The 15,203-nt window shown below is 42.4% G+C and overlaps 1 protein-coding gene across 6 annotated transcripts in view; it reads left to right on the top strand.

Annotated features, from left to right (window-relative positions):
* AKT2 (AKT serine/threonine kinase 2) overlaps nucleotides 1-15,203 on the top strand; it is a 147,275-nt gene that overhangs the window by 84,050 nt on the left and 48,022 nt on the right. For all 6 annotated transcript variants that reach the window (XM_029571073.1, XM_029571068.1, XM_029571067.1 and 3 more), the window contains one exon: nucleotides 3,812-3,943. In XM_029571073.1, coding sequence (XP_029426933.1) covers nucleotides 3,898-3,943 — 46 coding nt within the window. In that variant the 5' untranslated portion in view covers nucleotides 3,812-3,897. The remainder of the gene's footprint in view (nucleotides 1-3,811; nucleotides 3,944-15,203) is intronic.

Here is a 15,203-nt window from a genome sequence, read left to right on the forward strand (position 1 = left end):
AAATGCTGAAGTACAGATAGTTAAGAACTTTAAGTCGGTATCCACTGTCTTTCAGAAGCCTGCAATGCTGTGACACTTTTAAAAGTTTCTTCTGCAGCTGAATTGCATGATGCAACTATTGTCACTTCTTACTTAGATGTCTTCAATCTGCTACTCAATTTCCCATATATTCAGATATCAACTGCATGACTTACCTTCTGTCAATGTTGTTAGAACTATAGTTCTAACACCACCTGTTCTCAGATCACTCTATTGACTCCCCATCTAAGGGATCTCTATTTGGAGTTACCACCCAGGAAAACGATCTTGGTATCATTGTGGAAAATATCTTCAAATCCCCAGCTCAGTGTGTTGCAGCATTTTAATTTCTTTTTAGCCTCCTCCTTTAAAACATTAGGATTGACAATTGTACCATCCATAGCACGCCAATGAAATGTATAGAAATTATTTGTATAGATCTATCATGCGACCACATCTTGAGTATTGCATTCAGTTCTGGTTGCCCCATCTCAAAAAAGATATAGCAGAGCCAGAAAAGGTATAGAGAAGAGCAACAAAAATAAAGGCCATGCATTGGCTCCCTTATAAGGAAAGGCTAAACTTGTTAGGACTCTTCACTTGGAGAAGAGCTGACTGAGAAGGGATATGATAGATATTAATAAAATCATGAATGGTGTGGAACAAGTAAATAGGGCCACCGCTTATCCCTGGGAATGAGTGATAAGAAATTGACCTGTAGGTGTTGGAACAGGGTTGGCCACTAGGGCCATGGCCCACCCAAACGTTTCCTCCATGAATTCCTAGAAGGAAGCTCTGCATTCTCATACTGGTCTTGCGAGAGATGCCGATCAGCATGATATTACGGGCTGATCTGCATGGATCACAAGCCCAGCGCAAGAATACAAGGAGCCACGCTGTATAGGCCAGCAAGATAAGGAACCGAGGCTGGAGACTGATTGGGGAGTGAGTGGGTTTAGAAGATGAAGACTGGCTGGTGGGGATGAGGGAAGGGGCTGAGGCTGGAGACTGGCAGGGCAAGGAAAGGTTTGAGATTGGAGACTGACTCAAGGCTGGGGGGGGGGGGGGGAGTGGTCTGAGGCTGTATGTTGATCCCTGGCTGGGGAGGCTGGCTGGCTGTAGGAGGAGTTCAGGGCTAGATGCTGGCTGGTTGTGGGAGGGGGTCAGGGCTGAAGGCTGGTAAGCAGGACATGTGGATGGCTGACTAGGGAATTAACTTGCAGGCTGGCTTGCTCGCTCATGGGGAGGAAATAGGGGACAGGCTGGCTAGAAGGGCAAGACATGGAAGTAAAGCTATTTGTTTGGGAGGAATGACTGATGGGGAGGCTTGCAAGCTTGTGCATATAGTGGGTTTGTGTGAGAGAGCATGCAGGACTGTGGATGAGAGAGAAAGAGAGGCTAGAGAGGAAGTGGGGATGTGAAATTGACCAGGACCACAGTAGGGATAAGGACAAATCTCCCATCCTCCCTCCCTCTACTCTTCTCTGCCCTCTTAACTCCTGAACTTTTCCCTCTCTCTGCCACCTGGTTCTCTCCTCATCCCCTGTTCTCTCCTCATCCCCTGTTCTCAAGTGGGGTGAGGTGGAGAAAAAGACACACAAGGGGATGGGGCAAGTAAGGAAACTACTGTGCACAGGGGAAAGAGCGGAAGTCAGTTTTCCACCTTTTCAGTGTATACAGATTCTGGGCTTACTGGGATTTTAGATTTGTGGTCAACTATTCTGTATTTGAAGGTCTGTGTTCTGCAGGTGTGTCTGTGCTGAGGTATTCTCTATAGCAGCCTTATTCATTATGTTTTTGCCAACAGGAGGTGAGTTGATGTTCTAGGGCTTGGTGTAATATTTGCAGCGCTACCTTTTCATAGGTATGGCTGTTGCCTTTGGAGTCCTGTGAGTTAGTGCTACTGTGCTTTATAGCAGGTTTGGTGTATATGTACTGAGCTTTGGTTTGGGGTTTGTTTTTTTTTTGTAGGATTTTGTATTTCACAATGTACCTGGCAGTGCAGGTAGTTTTGTCACCAGAATTTTTTTTGTATGGTGAGATATAGGGGAAATATCCTGTTATGCCCTCCCCCATTGGTAGAGGTTTTTGTCTGTGTAATGGTGTGGGGTTCCTGTGGATAAAGTGTACTTACAGAATTGGAGGTACAGGATTTATATTGGGTTTGTCATACAATAAGAATGAACCTCACTCTTAAGCCAGGATTATGTTGGGTATGATCTTAAGCTCTTAAATTTACTGTTAGTGCTCTTCTTAATGCTTGCATTGTGCCAAACTGCTTCTTTCTGAAGCTTGTATGGTGTAATATATACAGGTAACATATCAAGGTGAGCTTGGATGTTCTTTTTAATCAGGCAAGTGGTGTTACAATAATTAGGATTGTTTCTGTATCTCTAGGCCTCATTTTCTTTGTCACTGATTACATATCTTGGTACTTGATGATCTCTCTCTCTCTCCATACATAGTAGAAAATAGTTATTTAGTATTGATGACTATTAGTAATGTGGTTTTTTTTCTTTACCAATATGTCTGGGCTTTCTAGCATCAAGTATTTTATTGGTTGATCTGGGAATAAATAATTATACTGATTTATGCAAAGAATGTATGTGAAAGAGAATGACATTTAACTGTAAATGTAAACTAAAACTGGCAGGATCGGAGAGTGGAGCTTGGGATCCCTCTTCCCCCCCCCCCCCCCCCCCCAAAACCAAAAACTGCACTCTGCTGCCCCTGAATGGATCCATTCTTTGGGATCTGCTGGGTACTTCCTAGAGATGTGGATTGATCACCATCTGAGACATGATTCCAGATTTGATAGACCTTTGGTCTGACCCGGAGTGCTAAGTCTTAAATTCTTGCGTCTACTTACCTACAAGTGTTTTCATTTTTTATCTCTTCATTACCTTTCCTGTCTTATTTTCTCGTACAACCCTCCTTGTGACCTCTGTGAATTGGGCAAGCTATTCCTATCTGCATCCTTCTCCATTGCCAGCTGCTATCTCTGTATTTTCCACTTGCTATACCATATACCTGGAACAACCTACGTGAGTTGGTGCATCATGTCCTATCCCACCTTTTTGAGGCAATGTTTAAATCTCCTGGCTTTGCCTGATCCATATCCTTGATTTTAACCATGTTTTCTGTATTAAGACAAAAGATTTCCTGAAGCCTTTTATCTATGTGTAGGTTGAAAAAGGGACTTTCTCTTGTGTCTTTACAACACCGTGTACTATAGCTTTTCCCTTGTCCCCAGAGGACTTACAATCTAAGTTGGTACCCAAGGCAATGAATGGTGAAGTGATATGCACAAGGTCACACGGAGTGGTAGTGGGATTTGAACCCTGGTTTTTCTGAATTGCAGACTGCTGCTTTCATTATTAGGTGGCTGCTCCACTACAATAGTAGTACTAAGGCTTCTGAAAAATTCCATAGACAACTGCAGCATTTCCCATAGGCAACTCAACCAGTACGATGTTAAGAAAAAGCACAGAAAAATGAGGAAGTGGAAACCACTTTCTCAGAATGTCAAAGAAAATGTACTTAGCTTTATATCAGGATCAAAGGGGAACCTATGATCTAACTAGCACTTTTATTGATGTACTCATGGTCTCTGAGATGTTTACTGCATGTTTTGTAATAGAAAGGACTTATTTAAAATATTGACATAGACCTGAAGGATTTAGGCCCTAGTATATGAATTTCTTTGTTTAGCTTTTGGCTGTTTCTATTTTTTTTTTTTTTTTATTATTCTGACCTTCACTTTAATTATATTTTGTTTGTGTCTCTTTTACAGATCTGTCTGTAATTTGGAATTCGCGCTGGCATTGTGAGGAATAGTTTGGCTGCCTGGAAGAGGTAGCTGAAAGCTCTTCCACCAACATGAATGAGGTGTCTGTTGTCAAAGAAGGGTGGCTGCAAAAAAGAGGTAAGCCTTAAAAGTAGCAGTCCACATGGAAGGACAGTGGAGACTCTGCTACAAATAATGTTGCCCAATCATTTTAGGTGAAAGCATTTTGTGACTGTCTCTTGCTCTACTACATTTTATCCAGGAACTGAGGCTCCATGATGTCACTGACCCTTTGATCTGTCGAGTTACTCAATACCTTGCTTGTGGCATAGGCTGTATGGAAACTCACATATTTTCCACCTGAAACTTGTTTAAAATTTGTATTTTAAAATGGGAAATGTTGAGTAATTGGTCTCAGCCAGGTAACCTGATAAGAGATCATTTGGGCGCCTACAGAAATGCTCGGAGATCAAAAATTCAGTTTTTCTTTATAGACCCTATCCTTGCTCTTTCCCTTTCTTGTTGAATCAGTTTTCATATCCTTCCTGCAATGTGTTTTCAGTTTCATCCCTCTCCCTCCCATTCTTGGGTGTCTAGGACAAGTAGTATAAGTAAATTGTTTTTATAGTTTGGGGTATTTTTTCCTTTTACAGCTCCCTTTCAGATCCCGAAGACATTTTCTTAGGAATGGTTTCAGTTACGTACACTTGATAAAGCAAGCATGGGGTCATTGTTGAAAACCTAAAAGGGATACTAGTTCTCATTAAGCCAGGATGTATTTGAAATATAGAAAAAACTTTGTATGTGTTTCAAATTCTTAGTTTCACATTTGATGGTCCTCTATCATTTGGTTTCAGTATTATTTTATTTAAGGCTTTTCTTTACCGACATTCGACAGGGACATTATACCAGTTTACATCAAACCAGGGAGAGGCTAAGAGGTGAAAGCAGTTACAAGGAGCAGAAAAACTGGGAGTTACGGAAGTAATATACGTAAAAGCAAAGCAAATAGGCATAAATAAGAAGATATCAAATTAAACAGAGAATGTAATATGAGGGAACTATTTACAAATAATGTGACGTCTTACGAAACAAATATCTGCGGCACTTACGTGAGTGAGAAGGGGGTTAGATAGTTTTTTGCAACTTAGCTGAGGTATATTGGACCAATATAATTGGTCCAATGTAGTCCAAGTAATATATTGGTCCAATGTAGTCCAAGTAATATAAGTAAAATATAAGTCTAAGTAATATAACTTAGCTAAGGTATATTGGTCCAATGTAGTCCACAGTTCATGCTGTATGTTTTTTGTTTTTGTTTTTTTTTTTAATCACTTTTGTCCTCATCCAAATGGACAATCAGGTGGCAGTGTGGTACATCAACAAACAGGAAGGCACTGGGTCGTTCCTCCTCTGTCAGGAGGCAGTGCAGATTTGGTCCTGGACTCTGTCACAAGGCATGCTTCTACGAACGATGTACCTGGCTGGGACAGAGAATGTGGTGGCAGATCGCCTGAATCGGGTGTTCCTGCCACACAAATGGACCCTGAATCCAGTAGTGGCGGATCGCATTTTCCACCTGTGAGGGACACCGGACGTGGGCCTCTTTGCCACTTCTACTCCCTGTTCAGGTCAGACGGAACACCAGATTTGCAGATGGCAAAATGGCCTGGGAAGCAAGAAGTAAATTAAAAAGGTATCTGGCCCTCTCTGCAGGAATGCTTGGGAAAATGTATGGCTTTTGCCAATATCTTCCTACCCCTGACATCGAACACAGACTGGGATGGATGTATATAGCTATTTCATGTGATTCTTTGCAACAATTTCCTTAGATGTTGACGACATGGAATCCTTTTGTTTTTCTCAGACAGGTGGAAGTAGACAATGGCCCCATCAATACTTGACCGCAATGCTTCTCAATGTCTATACATCACTAGTGTTTGGTACAGCTCCTGAGCCTCTTGATGTCTATGCTTCTGATGCCAATGCAGATAGCTCAAGCTTATCTGTCACAAAGAGTTTTTTCATGAGCTCTAGGTGAGACCAACAGCCTCTGGGAGTCATTTCCTTATACGTGGAGCATCCCAAGATGTCATAGTTGGCCCCCACAACACACATCTGTCATGGGGATCCATGACAGACATAGTATGTTCACACCAGTGGCACCTGGCAAAGCTGCTGGTCTTCTTGAGGGACACTGGGTGAAAATAGCTGCTGCAAAATTAAACTACCCAGTACTGAATAAAATCCCAACTGATGCTGCTTAATGCATTGACATCAATGGTAATACTCAGCTGCACAAGGAAGAAGAAAACCGCTGCAGATGAAATAATTTGCGGTTTGTCGGTTTTTCTGAGAATATCGCTGAATCAGATCTTGTACGGGTCTTGAAACTTGGTTGGCAGCCATTGTTCCGACATTAGAGGTATCGCCTGTGGGCCTTATTGAGTGGGTGCACAGGATGGGCCGGAAAATAGAGGGAGCATCAGAGCAGAGGCCCTGCATAGTCATTGCTCACTTTCTCAACTTCGCACACAAAGCTCAAAGTTATGTAGCAGTCCTGCAGGGCCCTGCAGAGCCGTCATGAATTTCCCTTTGTTTGGAACCACTAGTTAGCGTCCCCAGTACTTTGCATTTAATCTGGAAAACAATTATCTTCAGGAGATGCTGCTGCACTCCCTATTAACTATTATAAGCTCATCTGATTCCTCTGCAGGGCTCTTCTACATATTCATCACTCCTATATAACTGGCCTTACCGCTCATCATTTGGACTCCTGTCCCTCCTGACGCAGCCCATGTGGCGAAACATGGTCCGTGACGAGGGACCAAAAATCTGTTCTCTTCAAGCAACCGTGAATAAACAATGAATATGTTAAAATTAATTCTTTAAGTTTCTTCGATTGAGCTCTGTAGGACAAGGTTCCATGAACTTAGCCAGCGCTATACTACCTACTACTGTGGTCTGTTTTAAATATAAAAATATGACTCTTCTTCTCTCATGGAGATCTTATCAGTATCCCCACCTCACCATAAAAGTGAGACTACATGCAGATTACAAAAGTTTTTCAAATGTGTGGTGGAGTAGATCGCAATGCTCCACTAATGGTGCCATCTTCATTTTTTTCTTAATACAGCTTTTGTAGTACACTATCCTTGTGCATACATTTCTCTTGGTTCTGCCAATATATAAGCAATCACATGAATCAGGATGACACAAACGTCATTTGCAGAGTTGCAGTTAGTGTTGCAGGTCATATTTTTCTGAGGTAGATAGGTATGTAAACGCCTTTACATGTAATGTTTATGAGCAAAGGCTGCAGTTTCTTCATTTAAAGTGACCTCTTGGTAGATTTATTTTCAGATCTTATTTAACATAGTAATGACGGCAGAAAAAGACCAAATGGGCCATCCAGTAGAAATCTTAAGATAGTGGAATTCTTTTAAGCTGTTTTCCATTATTTTAGTTTACTTGTCATATTCCACATATGTTGAAATTGGCTCATAGGAAAGTTCTCTTTAAGACTGCTTGAATGCTGGCTTTGAAAATGCAATAATTGTATTTTTCTCCATAGGTTGGCTATAGCTGGCTGTCATAAATCTAATATCTTTTTAAATAAGAACATCCACAAATGGATTCTGTTACTACAAGAAATGGTGAAAATGTTTAAATATCTTGTGTTCATTTTTTCATGACTGGGGATATCAGTAGACCTCTTCCATAAAAACAAAACTTCCTTAAAGGGGTGATTATTAAGACTTTTTTTTTTTCCAAAATCCACCACCAAGAGATTGGCTACATCTGCTACCATGGTGGCTTCCACTGCTATGCTTTTGAAAATCCTCCTAGCTCTTCATCTCCTATGACCCCAACCAAGCAAGCAAGCAGTAGCAAAATGTGCTGAAATCACCTATATCATAGAGTGTATCTCTGCCACCTATCAGGGGGTAGACTTTGCCTTACAAAGCTATATAAAGGCATACAATGTAAAGGCAATGGCAGCTTCCACAGCATTCTTGACTTCAGTCTTTGTTGAGGAACTATATAAAGCTGCTGCATGGAGTTTGGCATGTATATTCACCTTGCACTGCTGTTTAGAGGTTGACTCTCATCAAGGCAGCAAGTTTAGCCAGGCAGTTTTGAAGAATCTCTTTAAATCCTGACCTATTCTGGCTTCTTCATTGTGTTTAAACTCCTCTTGCAGTCACTCTTTGTGTGGATTGTCTATGGGGAAATGCGGAGCGGGAGGCACCAAGACAGCTCTTAGCTTGGGAGTCCCCACATGTGGGACTGCTTGTTCTGCTTGTCAAAAGAGAAAGCAAAGTTTCTTTCCTGTAACTTGTGTTCTCTGTGGTTGGCAGGATAAACAGTCCTATTAACCTGCCTTCCTCCCTTTAGAGTTTAAACCCATTCTCTTTGTAGCTGTAATATAATACTGTGGGGGCTCACCTACAGATGCCAATGCATGTGCAAAAAAGCCTCCTAGGCTTTTCCAGTTGATGCCAAGACACTCCTCATATATAGGACATGCAATGATGTCAACCAAGTGGGGCTATTTATCCTCTTGTCCACAGAAAACATCAGTTACAGGTAAGAAACTTTGCTTTCCTGTCCCATTCAAAATCTGCATAACTACCTTCTAATTAGGTATCAGAACCAACTCTGTCAGAGTTCATTGTAGTGCAGTTGATGCATACCACCATTATGTAGAAGGAGGATCCATTTCTCTGCCACCCTTAGGTGTACAATTCATGCATAGCTTGCTCTATTTAAGCCTCTCACCCACTATGTCATAGAACCTCATAGTGGTTTTAATCTAGCTGTTGAAAGCCTCCTAGTGAGTAGAAGTATCTGATCTGGAAGACCTATTTTTGGTGGTGCTCACTTCAGCATATAGGGAGTTTCATAGGGACTTAACCACTCCATAGTAAATTTTATTATAATAGGGTGGTACCTCACACTCACTTGAGGTTTTTGCGCAAGAGAATGTTGAACTTCAGTCTTAGTCATCCTATCAACATCTTTTTTTTAAACCCCCCCCCCCCCCCCCCCACATGCCAACAAGGTGCAAGTCAAGGATTATAATGTCAGAGCCATGGCTATATTGGTAGCTTATCTAAGGTCAGCTTCTGTTGAGAGGTATAAGGCTGCAATGTGGGGTTCAGACCACACCATCCATTATTGCTTAGACAATGACTCTTGATGCAAAGCAAATTTGAGCAGTCTTTTCTTCAGAGTCTCTTTGGGAGTTGGACCCCAGCTTCGGCTGTCCCCAGAGCCCATTTTTCTTATTTCAGATTGTCAGCTTTTTGGGGAGTTGGTTTTTTTTTTTGTTATGGTAAAAAAAAAGGTTGTAACCCAGCAAAAATAGTTGACCTGCCCTGTTGGTGCCTTATTGTATTTATTTATTTGTTTTTTGCTAACCTTAGCTAGCAAGTCCTGTTTGTGTTATGGATGAACGGCTTGTCTTCAGGAGAAAACAAAATTACTTACCTGCTATAGGTTTTCTCTGAAGTCAGTTCAGTCACAAAACCTATCATCCTCCCCTTTTAAGTTCATTAATTTAATGAGGAGTGAGGCATTATGTGGGTGCATGTCTGTGCGGAAATTTCTGTGTATACCCAGTAGAACTTAAGAATCTACTAAATAAAACAAACAAACCTCTGGAAGTGAAAATCTGGATTGGTGCTATCACACCATTACCTCACTCAGTTGTGAGACTGAACCTATATCTTCCAAGAACACCTATTACAGACAAGTAACTTTGGTTTGTTTTTTTGCAGTGTCTATATTGTGTGTTATTCCCATTTGCACCCATTGATTTCAGATTAATAGCTTGGCTCAATAAAAGTATAAATTTTCTCTCCACACTGGATTTCATAATGAATTTGATGTAGAGAGGAGCCAAACAAAAAAAAACCAGCATTGTGAGACAATTTAAATGGAAACACTCAACTTGGTTCAGCAATAACCCATATAATTTTGTATTTAATTATCCTGGTATTGGCATATCATACCTACTCTCAAATGAACTAAGAACTACATTTCCTATCTAACTCATTTCCCTCCTCTTCCAACCTTACTTTACTTACTAGAATTGTTATTCTGTGTTTTTACTTTAATGTTCACAATGTTATAATAATTTCTCAAAATTTCCTTGAATATATTTGTTCACTATGTAAACCATCAAGATGGCTTCACCAAATAACGGTATATAAAACTCTTCAAATAAATAAATATCCTTTATTCAAAAGGAAGCTGAAACTCAGCTCATGACAGAATTCTCCTGTTTATAGAGCAAGGAGAGAGCGTGCCGGAGTTCACTGGGCTTGTTTGTTTTTGCAGCACAGCTTTAGAGTGCAGTGAACATTTCAGAGGTTAAAAGTGAACTATATAACATAACCAGAAGAGTGTCCTGTTTAAATTTTGCTGATACTTAATTTAAAAACTCCTGAGTTATAGCAGTTCCGGTGCAGCAAAAATGACGGGAGTCGGGTTGGACCTTATAGACTTAACCAATTTATTAAAGCATGAGCGTTCGAGGACAGAGAGTCCACTTCATCAGATGCATAAAGTGATGTACAGAAAATGGGTAAAATATACAGAACAAAGAAGGCATTGATTTAGGCAAGACATGGTGTGGAGAGAGTTTAATAGCATTATAGTTACTTCTGGGGAATTCTGCACAAAAAAAAGTGAAAATTCTTCAACAAAAAATAAAAAATGTTATGCCCACATTCTGTAAATTCTGCACCTCAGGGTCCATGGCAGGGCCCCCTTCACTGCCTGGGCTCTGATGCAACTGCACGAATTGCACCCCCACTGCTTCCACTCTGATTGCAGTGGCTTGTCCAATGGCTGCATCATGAACTCCCTACTTCACTTCCTGACCCCTCTACATCTCACTGACCCCCCCCCTCCCCCCCCCCAAACCATTTATTCCCCTTCTTCCTCTGACCACCTCATATTTACAGCTCATTATTTATCTCTTTCTCACAGACAGTGCAGTAATATGCTGCACGTCACTTTTTCCCTCTTCAAGTGGCCTGGTGGTTGTGCTGTGTTCGCCGAGGCCCTTGCCCAAATCTTCAGGCAGACTCGCAGAACTCTGCTGTAATCACAGCTGCGCTGCGTCCCGCGGAGTCCTGCGGTTTAGGCCCCTCTTTTCCGGCAGGCTCGCAGAGCCGTTATTGCTGTGATCCTGCCTGCTATTGAGCTCAGAACAGTGGTGGGGCCTCGATTCTGCAAAGTAAACATGAAAATCTGTGGAAATTCTGCAGTAGCGCAGAATTCTCCTAGGAGTATTATAGTGTAGCCTACCGACAACTGAGTTAAGTGTGAAATGACAGAATGATCCGAGAACAGTTAAGTTCATGGATAGTTGCAGCGAGTCATGAAGCCATTGTCTCTGTTCAGACCTAGGGTGGTGGTGGTAAGTTTTTTGAAGAGCAATCCCCTTCATGTTTCTGGAGAGTTAGAGACTCATCAGTCATGATACCTTGTTGTGATTTTCAGAATGTGACTAAAGGTTTGGTGGGGGTGGGAAGAGAATTCCACTCCTCTCCCTAGCTGACAAATATAGTAAGCAGCTGAGAGCAAGTAAAATTAGGTCTTGGGTTTGATGCTATTTATGTACCTGAAGTGCTGTGTTAAATTACCAACTGCAGTCTTGTAACTCTGAATGGTTCTCAGAGTTTCTCCCTTTTTTGTGGCACTGGGTGGAGGAGACTAGGTGCAGAGCTTACGATAGCATAGAGAACTCTTTTTAATTTCAGCATCTTTTTTTCTGTGTCAGAGGGCCCGTGCAGGCATCCATCTTCGCCGGCGGGGCCGCTTTCACTGCCGGCTGCCCCCGGGAGGCAGGGGAGCCGCAAGACGTACCGCGGCTCCCCTGCCTCCCGGGGGCAGCCGGCAGCGAAAGCGGCCCCGCCGGCGAAGATGGATGCCTGCACGGGCCCTCTGACATGATCGCTCCCGGGAGAAACCTTTACTGAGCTGCGGCCACTTCTCCTGCGTGCATTCAGCCAGGCGGAGGGAGCCGGTGGTGAAGGTGAATGAATGTGCGCCTGTGCGTGCAATTTGGCCGCTCAAGGCGTGACGTCACTACGTTTGGCGTCACGGCGTGTGATGTCGGCGTTCGCTAATGCACTGCCTTGAGCGCGCACAGGCACACATTCATTCACCTTCGCCGCCGGCTCCCTCCGCCTGGCTGAGTGCACGCAGGAGAAGTGGCCGCAGCTCAGTAAAGGATTCTCCCGGGAGCGATTGTGTCAGAGGGCCCATTCAGGCATCCATCTTCGCCGGCGGGGCCGCTTTCGCCGCCGGCTGCCCCTGGGAGGCAGGGCAGCTGCGGTGCGTCTCCGGAGGAGGGCTGCAAGAAAAAAAAGTTACACTTCACATGTCGTTTCGCTTTTCTCCTTTTTCGCTTTTCGTTGCTTCGGGAGGAGGGTAGAGAGGACTGGCAATCCCGAGCGTAGGAGAACCGTCCACTTCCTGGTACATGTCATTTGAAATGACAGGTACCAGTGCACCCAGGTTACTGTATAGGCGCTGTATAGCGCTCTATACAGTGAAATGGATTGCGCGGGCCTAACGCTTCACGGACGCTTCTTGGACGCGGCTTGCATTTGCATGCCATTTTAATACAGTATCAAGCGGTAGGTGAGCCGGACTGTGCGTGCGGCAAACGCGGGTGCGCCCGGCACTAACGCAGCTCTTCCTACCGCTCCTTACTGTATTGGCCCGATTAGTTTATCTGGCTAACTAGGATTTTATCTTGCTAACTTTAAGACTGTTCTCCAGCACCATCAGACTTAGGCAGATAAACTGTCCGACTAACTTGGAATATCAGTTATCTGGATAACTATTCTGGCTAACTTTACTCCGTCATAGAATACTCCCGGACTGCCTCCACGTTATCTGGACAAGTTTTATTCAGCTAACTACTTAGCCAGATAACTTGGTAGTGGTTGGAACACAGGAATTTTAAAAGTCCACGGTTTATCCCCAAACTTAATTGGGCAATTGTTTGAATATTGACTCCATGATGATGTTCACTTTGGTCTGCCTTTCAACCTAACCAATACATAAAAACAGAGTGCCATCGAGTCCAGCTTTCTTTTGAATCTCTGTAGGGAGTGCTGTTAGGCAGTCCAGGGAAGGAGGAAAATGCTGTTTGTAGTCAAGTCTGCAACAGTAATAATAAAAATCCTTCCTATTCCAAATATGTTGATTGGCTCAGAATTGCTGGATTAGCACCCTTGCATGTAGCTTTAGAATTTGACACATCAATGTATTTTTCCAGTAAAAAGATTTCTTGCTAAATCACTGTAGGTTTTTTTTGTTTTGTTTGTATAGTGTAGTTAAATCTCCCATTAAATGTTATTTTTGTAAAATAGACCATCCAAACTGAAGTTATTTATCAGCATATTCTCCAAAGATGAGCAGGATAATCAGTAATACATGTGAGTTATGTCATCTAGCACTGGCGCAAACCTTCTGGAAATAGTTGGAAAAAACTTTCCTAAATATGTATAGGCTTTCCTGCAAAGCTGCTGTTTTGCAGAGCTCCTTCAATCTGTTTTTATCTGTGGATGCATCCTCCCATTGTAGTTCATCTTTTTACTATAAAAATTATTTTTTTCTATATTTGGCTGCCTCAGTCATTTTTTTAATTCCTATTCCTTACTTACGTTTTCTCCAAGGACAAGCAGAATGGCAATCCTCATGCATGGATGACAGTTGGAGTCCAGCACAGAACCTAGACATCAAAGCTTCTAGAAACTTTGAACATTGCCCACTGAGCATGTGCACCCCTGGCCCCTCCTTCACATCCCATGCAGGGCTCCTCAGTACATGATAAAGCTAAGATTTGAAGAAACCACCTCCAAGGGGAGGTAGAAAGGTTTTGTGAGGACTAACATCCTGCTCTCCACTGAAAATGCCTGTTACAGGTAAGAAACTCCACTTTCTCAGAGGATAAACAGGATGACAGGCCTCACACTAAGGGAATCCCAAGCTATAGAATGCCCCAAACAAATAAGGGAAAAACTAAACTCAAAACAGTGTCAACAGGCAAGACTGTTTTTGGTGGCAACAGGCTGGTTTCTTTTTTCTTTCTTTTTTTTGATAGCAAACCAAAATAATATGCACTAGGAAGGATGGAGATGGGTTCTACACCTTAAAATAAACTCCATAGGACAAACTGTCGTATTGCAGAAATGAGATGTGAGTATGCAGAGAGAACACCACACTACAGCTTTACAGGTCTTGTCCAAGAGTCCTAGTGTTACCACCACCACCACCACCATGGTTCTGATATTGTGGGATTTGAGATATTCCACCAGATCCAGGCCTTCTTTGCAAGAAATAATCATGGACCATAATGAGCTCTACATGTACTGCTTGGCACTAGAGCAGAATGACTCTGGTTGTGGCATCAGCTCAAAGATGTCAACTAGAGCTGTTAAGCACCAGAGGTGTAGGGTTCTTGATATCTTCTCTGCAAAGCAAAAGATGGATACTCCCTCACCAGCATCAATGGCATTAGTTCTGCAGGATCCAGGAGCCGAATTAAACACTGACAATGATTCCAACACCAAGCGAGTGCCACTCATTCTTGGAGCCAAGATTGAAACGCAGACCCAGGAGAAGGGACTCTCCTGTTCTTCTCACAAGAAGCGTTCCTGTGTTTAAACTTGGACCTGAAGAAAGTCTGAACTGGACATCATGCAAAGGCATTGAAGCCTTGGCACTATTCTCAAATTTGAGAGCAGGGAGATTATGGCACTTGCATTTTATTTGCATAAATGAGCTCTTTGAAAATTGCCCTCCCTCAATGTGGCTAAAATTACAATATTGTTCCACAATGTGCTTATTCTTAGTTACATGTAGAGGAAAGATTCCTTGGGGTGTGTTTAGTTAGGGGAAAGAAAATACACACAAAAATATCCATGGGTTCTTTGTACTTGCAGGAAGTTTCAAAGCAAAAGTATGTGTACTTTTCACTTTGCATCAATTTTCAAAGTCCACAGATAAAAAAATACCCACAGACTTTGTCCCAGTGTGGACAGTTTGAAAATTTTCTCCACTGAGGCTATGACTTAAAGATCACTGCCATGTCGGACTACAACTCAAGATATAATCCTCTGAGTTTGAAAAATCCTAAGGTCCAGCTTATGTGTCAAACTTTCATTCTGAAGGAGAGATGTTCTCCTGATTTCCTCCCCAAGGATCTATCCTCTCCAGATTTTTTTGTGATTAGAAAAGCTGAGGCTATTCTCTTTAATTTAAAGGTTTTGTATTTTCCAGGATACTGAAAGTAGGTCTCTGTTAAACCACGAAGGAGTTAATGCAGTGCATGTCCACCAACTTCTGCAAGGTGTACATAAGAGAATGC

Source organism: Rhinatrema bivittatum, chromosome 11 (assembly GCF_901001135.1).
Source record: "Rhinatrema bivittatum chromosome 11, aRhiBiv1.1, whole genome shotgun sequence".
Classification (NCBI taxonomy): Eukaryota; Metazoa; Chordata; class Amphibia; order Gymnophiona; family Rhinatrematidae; genus Rhinatrema; species Rhinatrema bivittatum.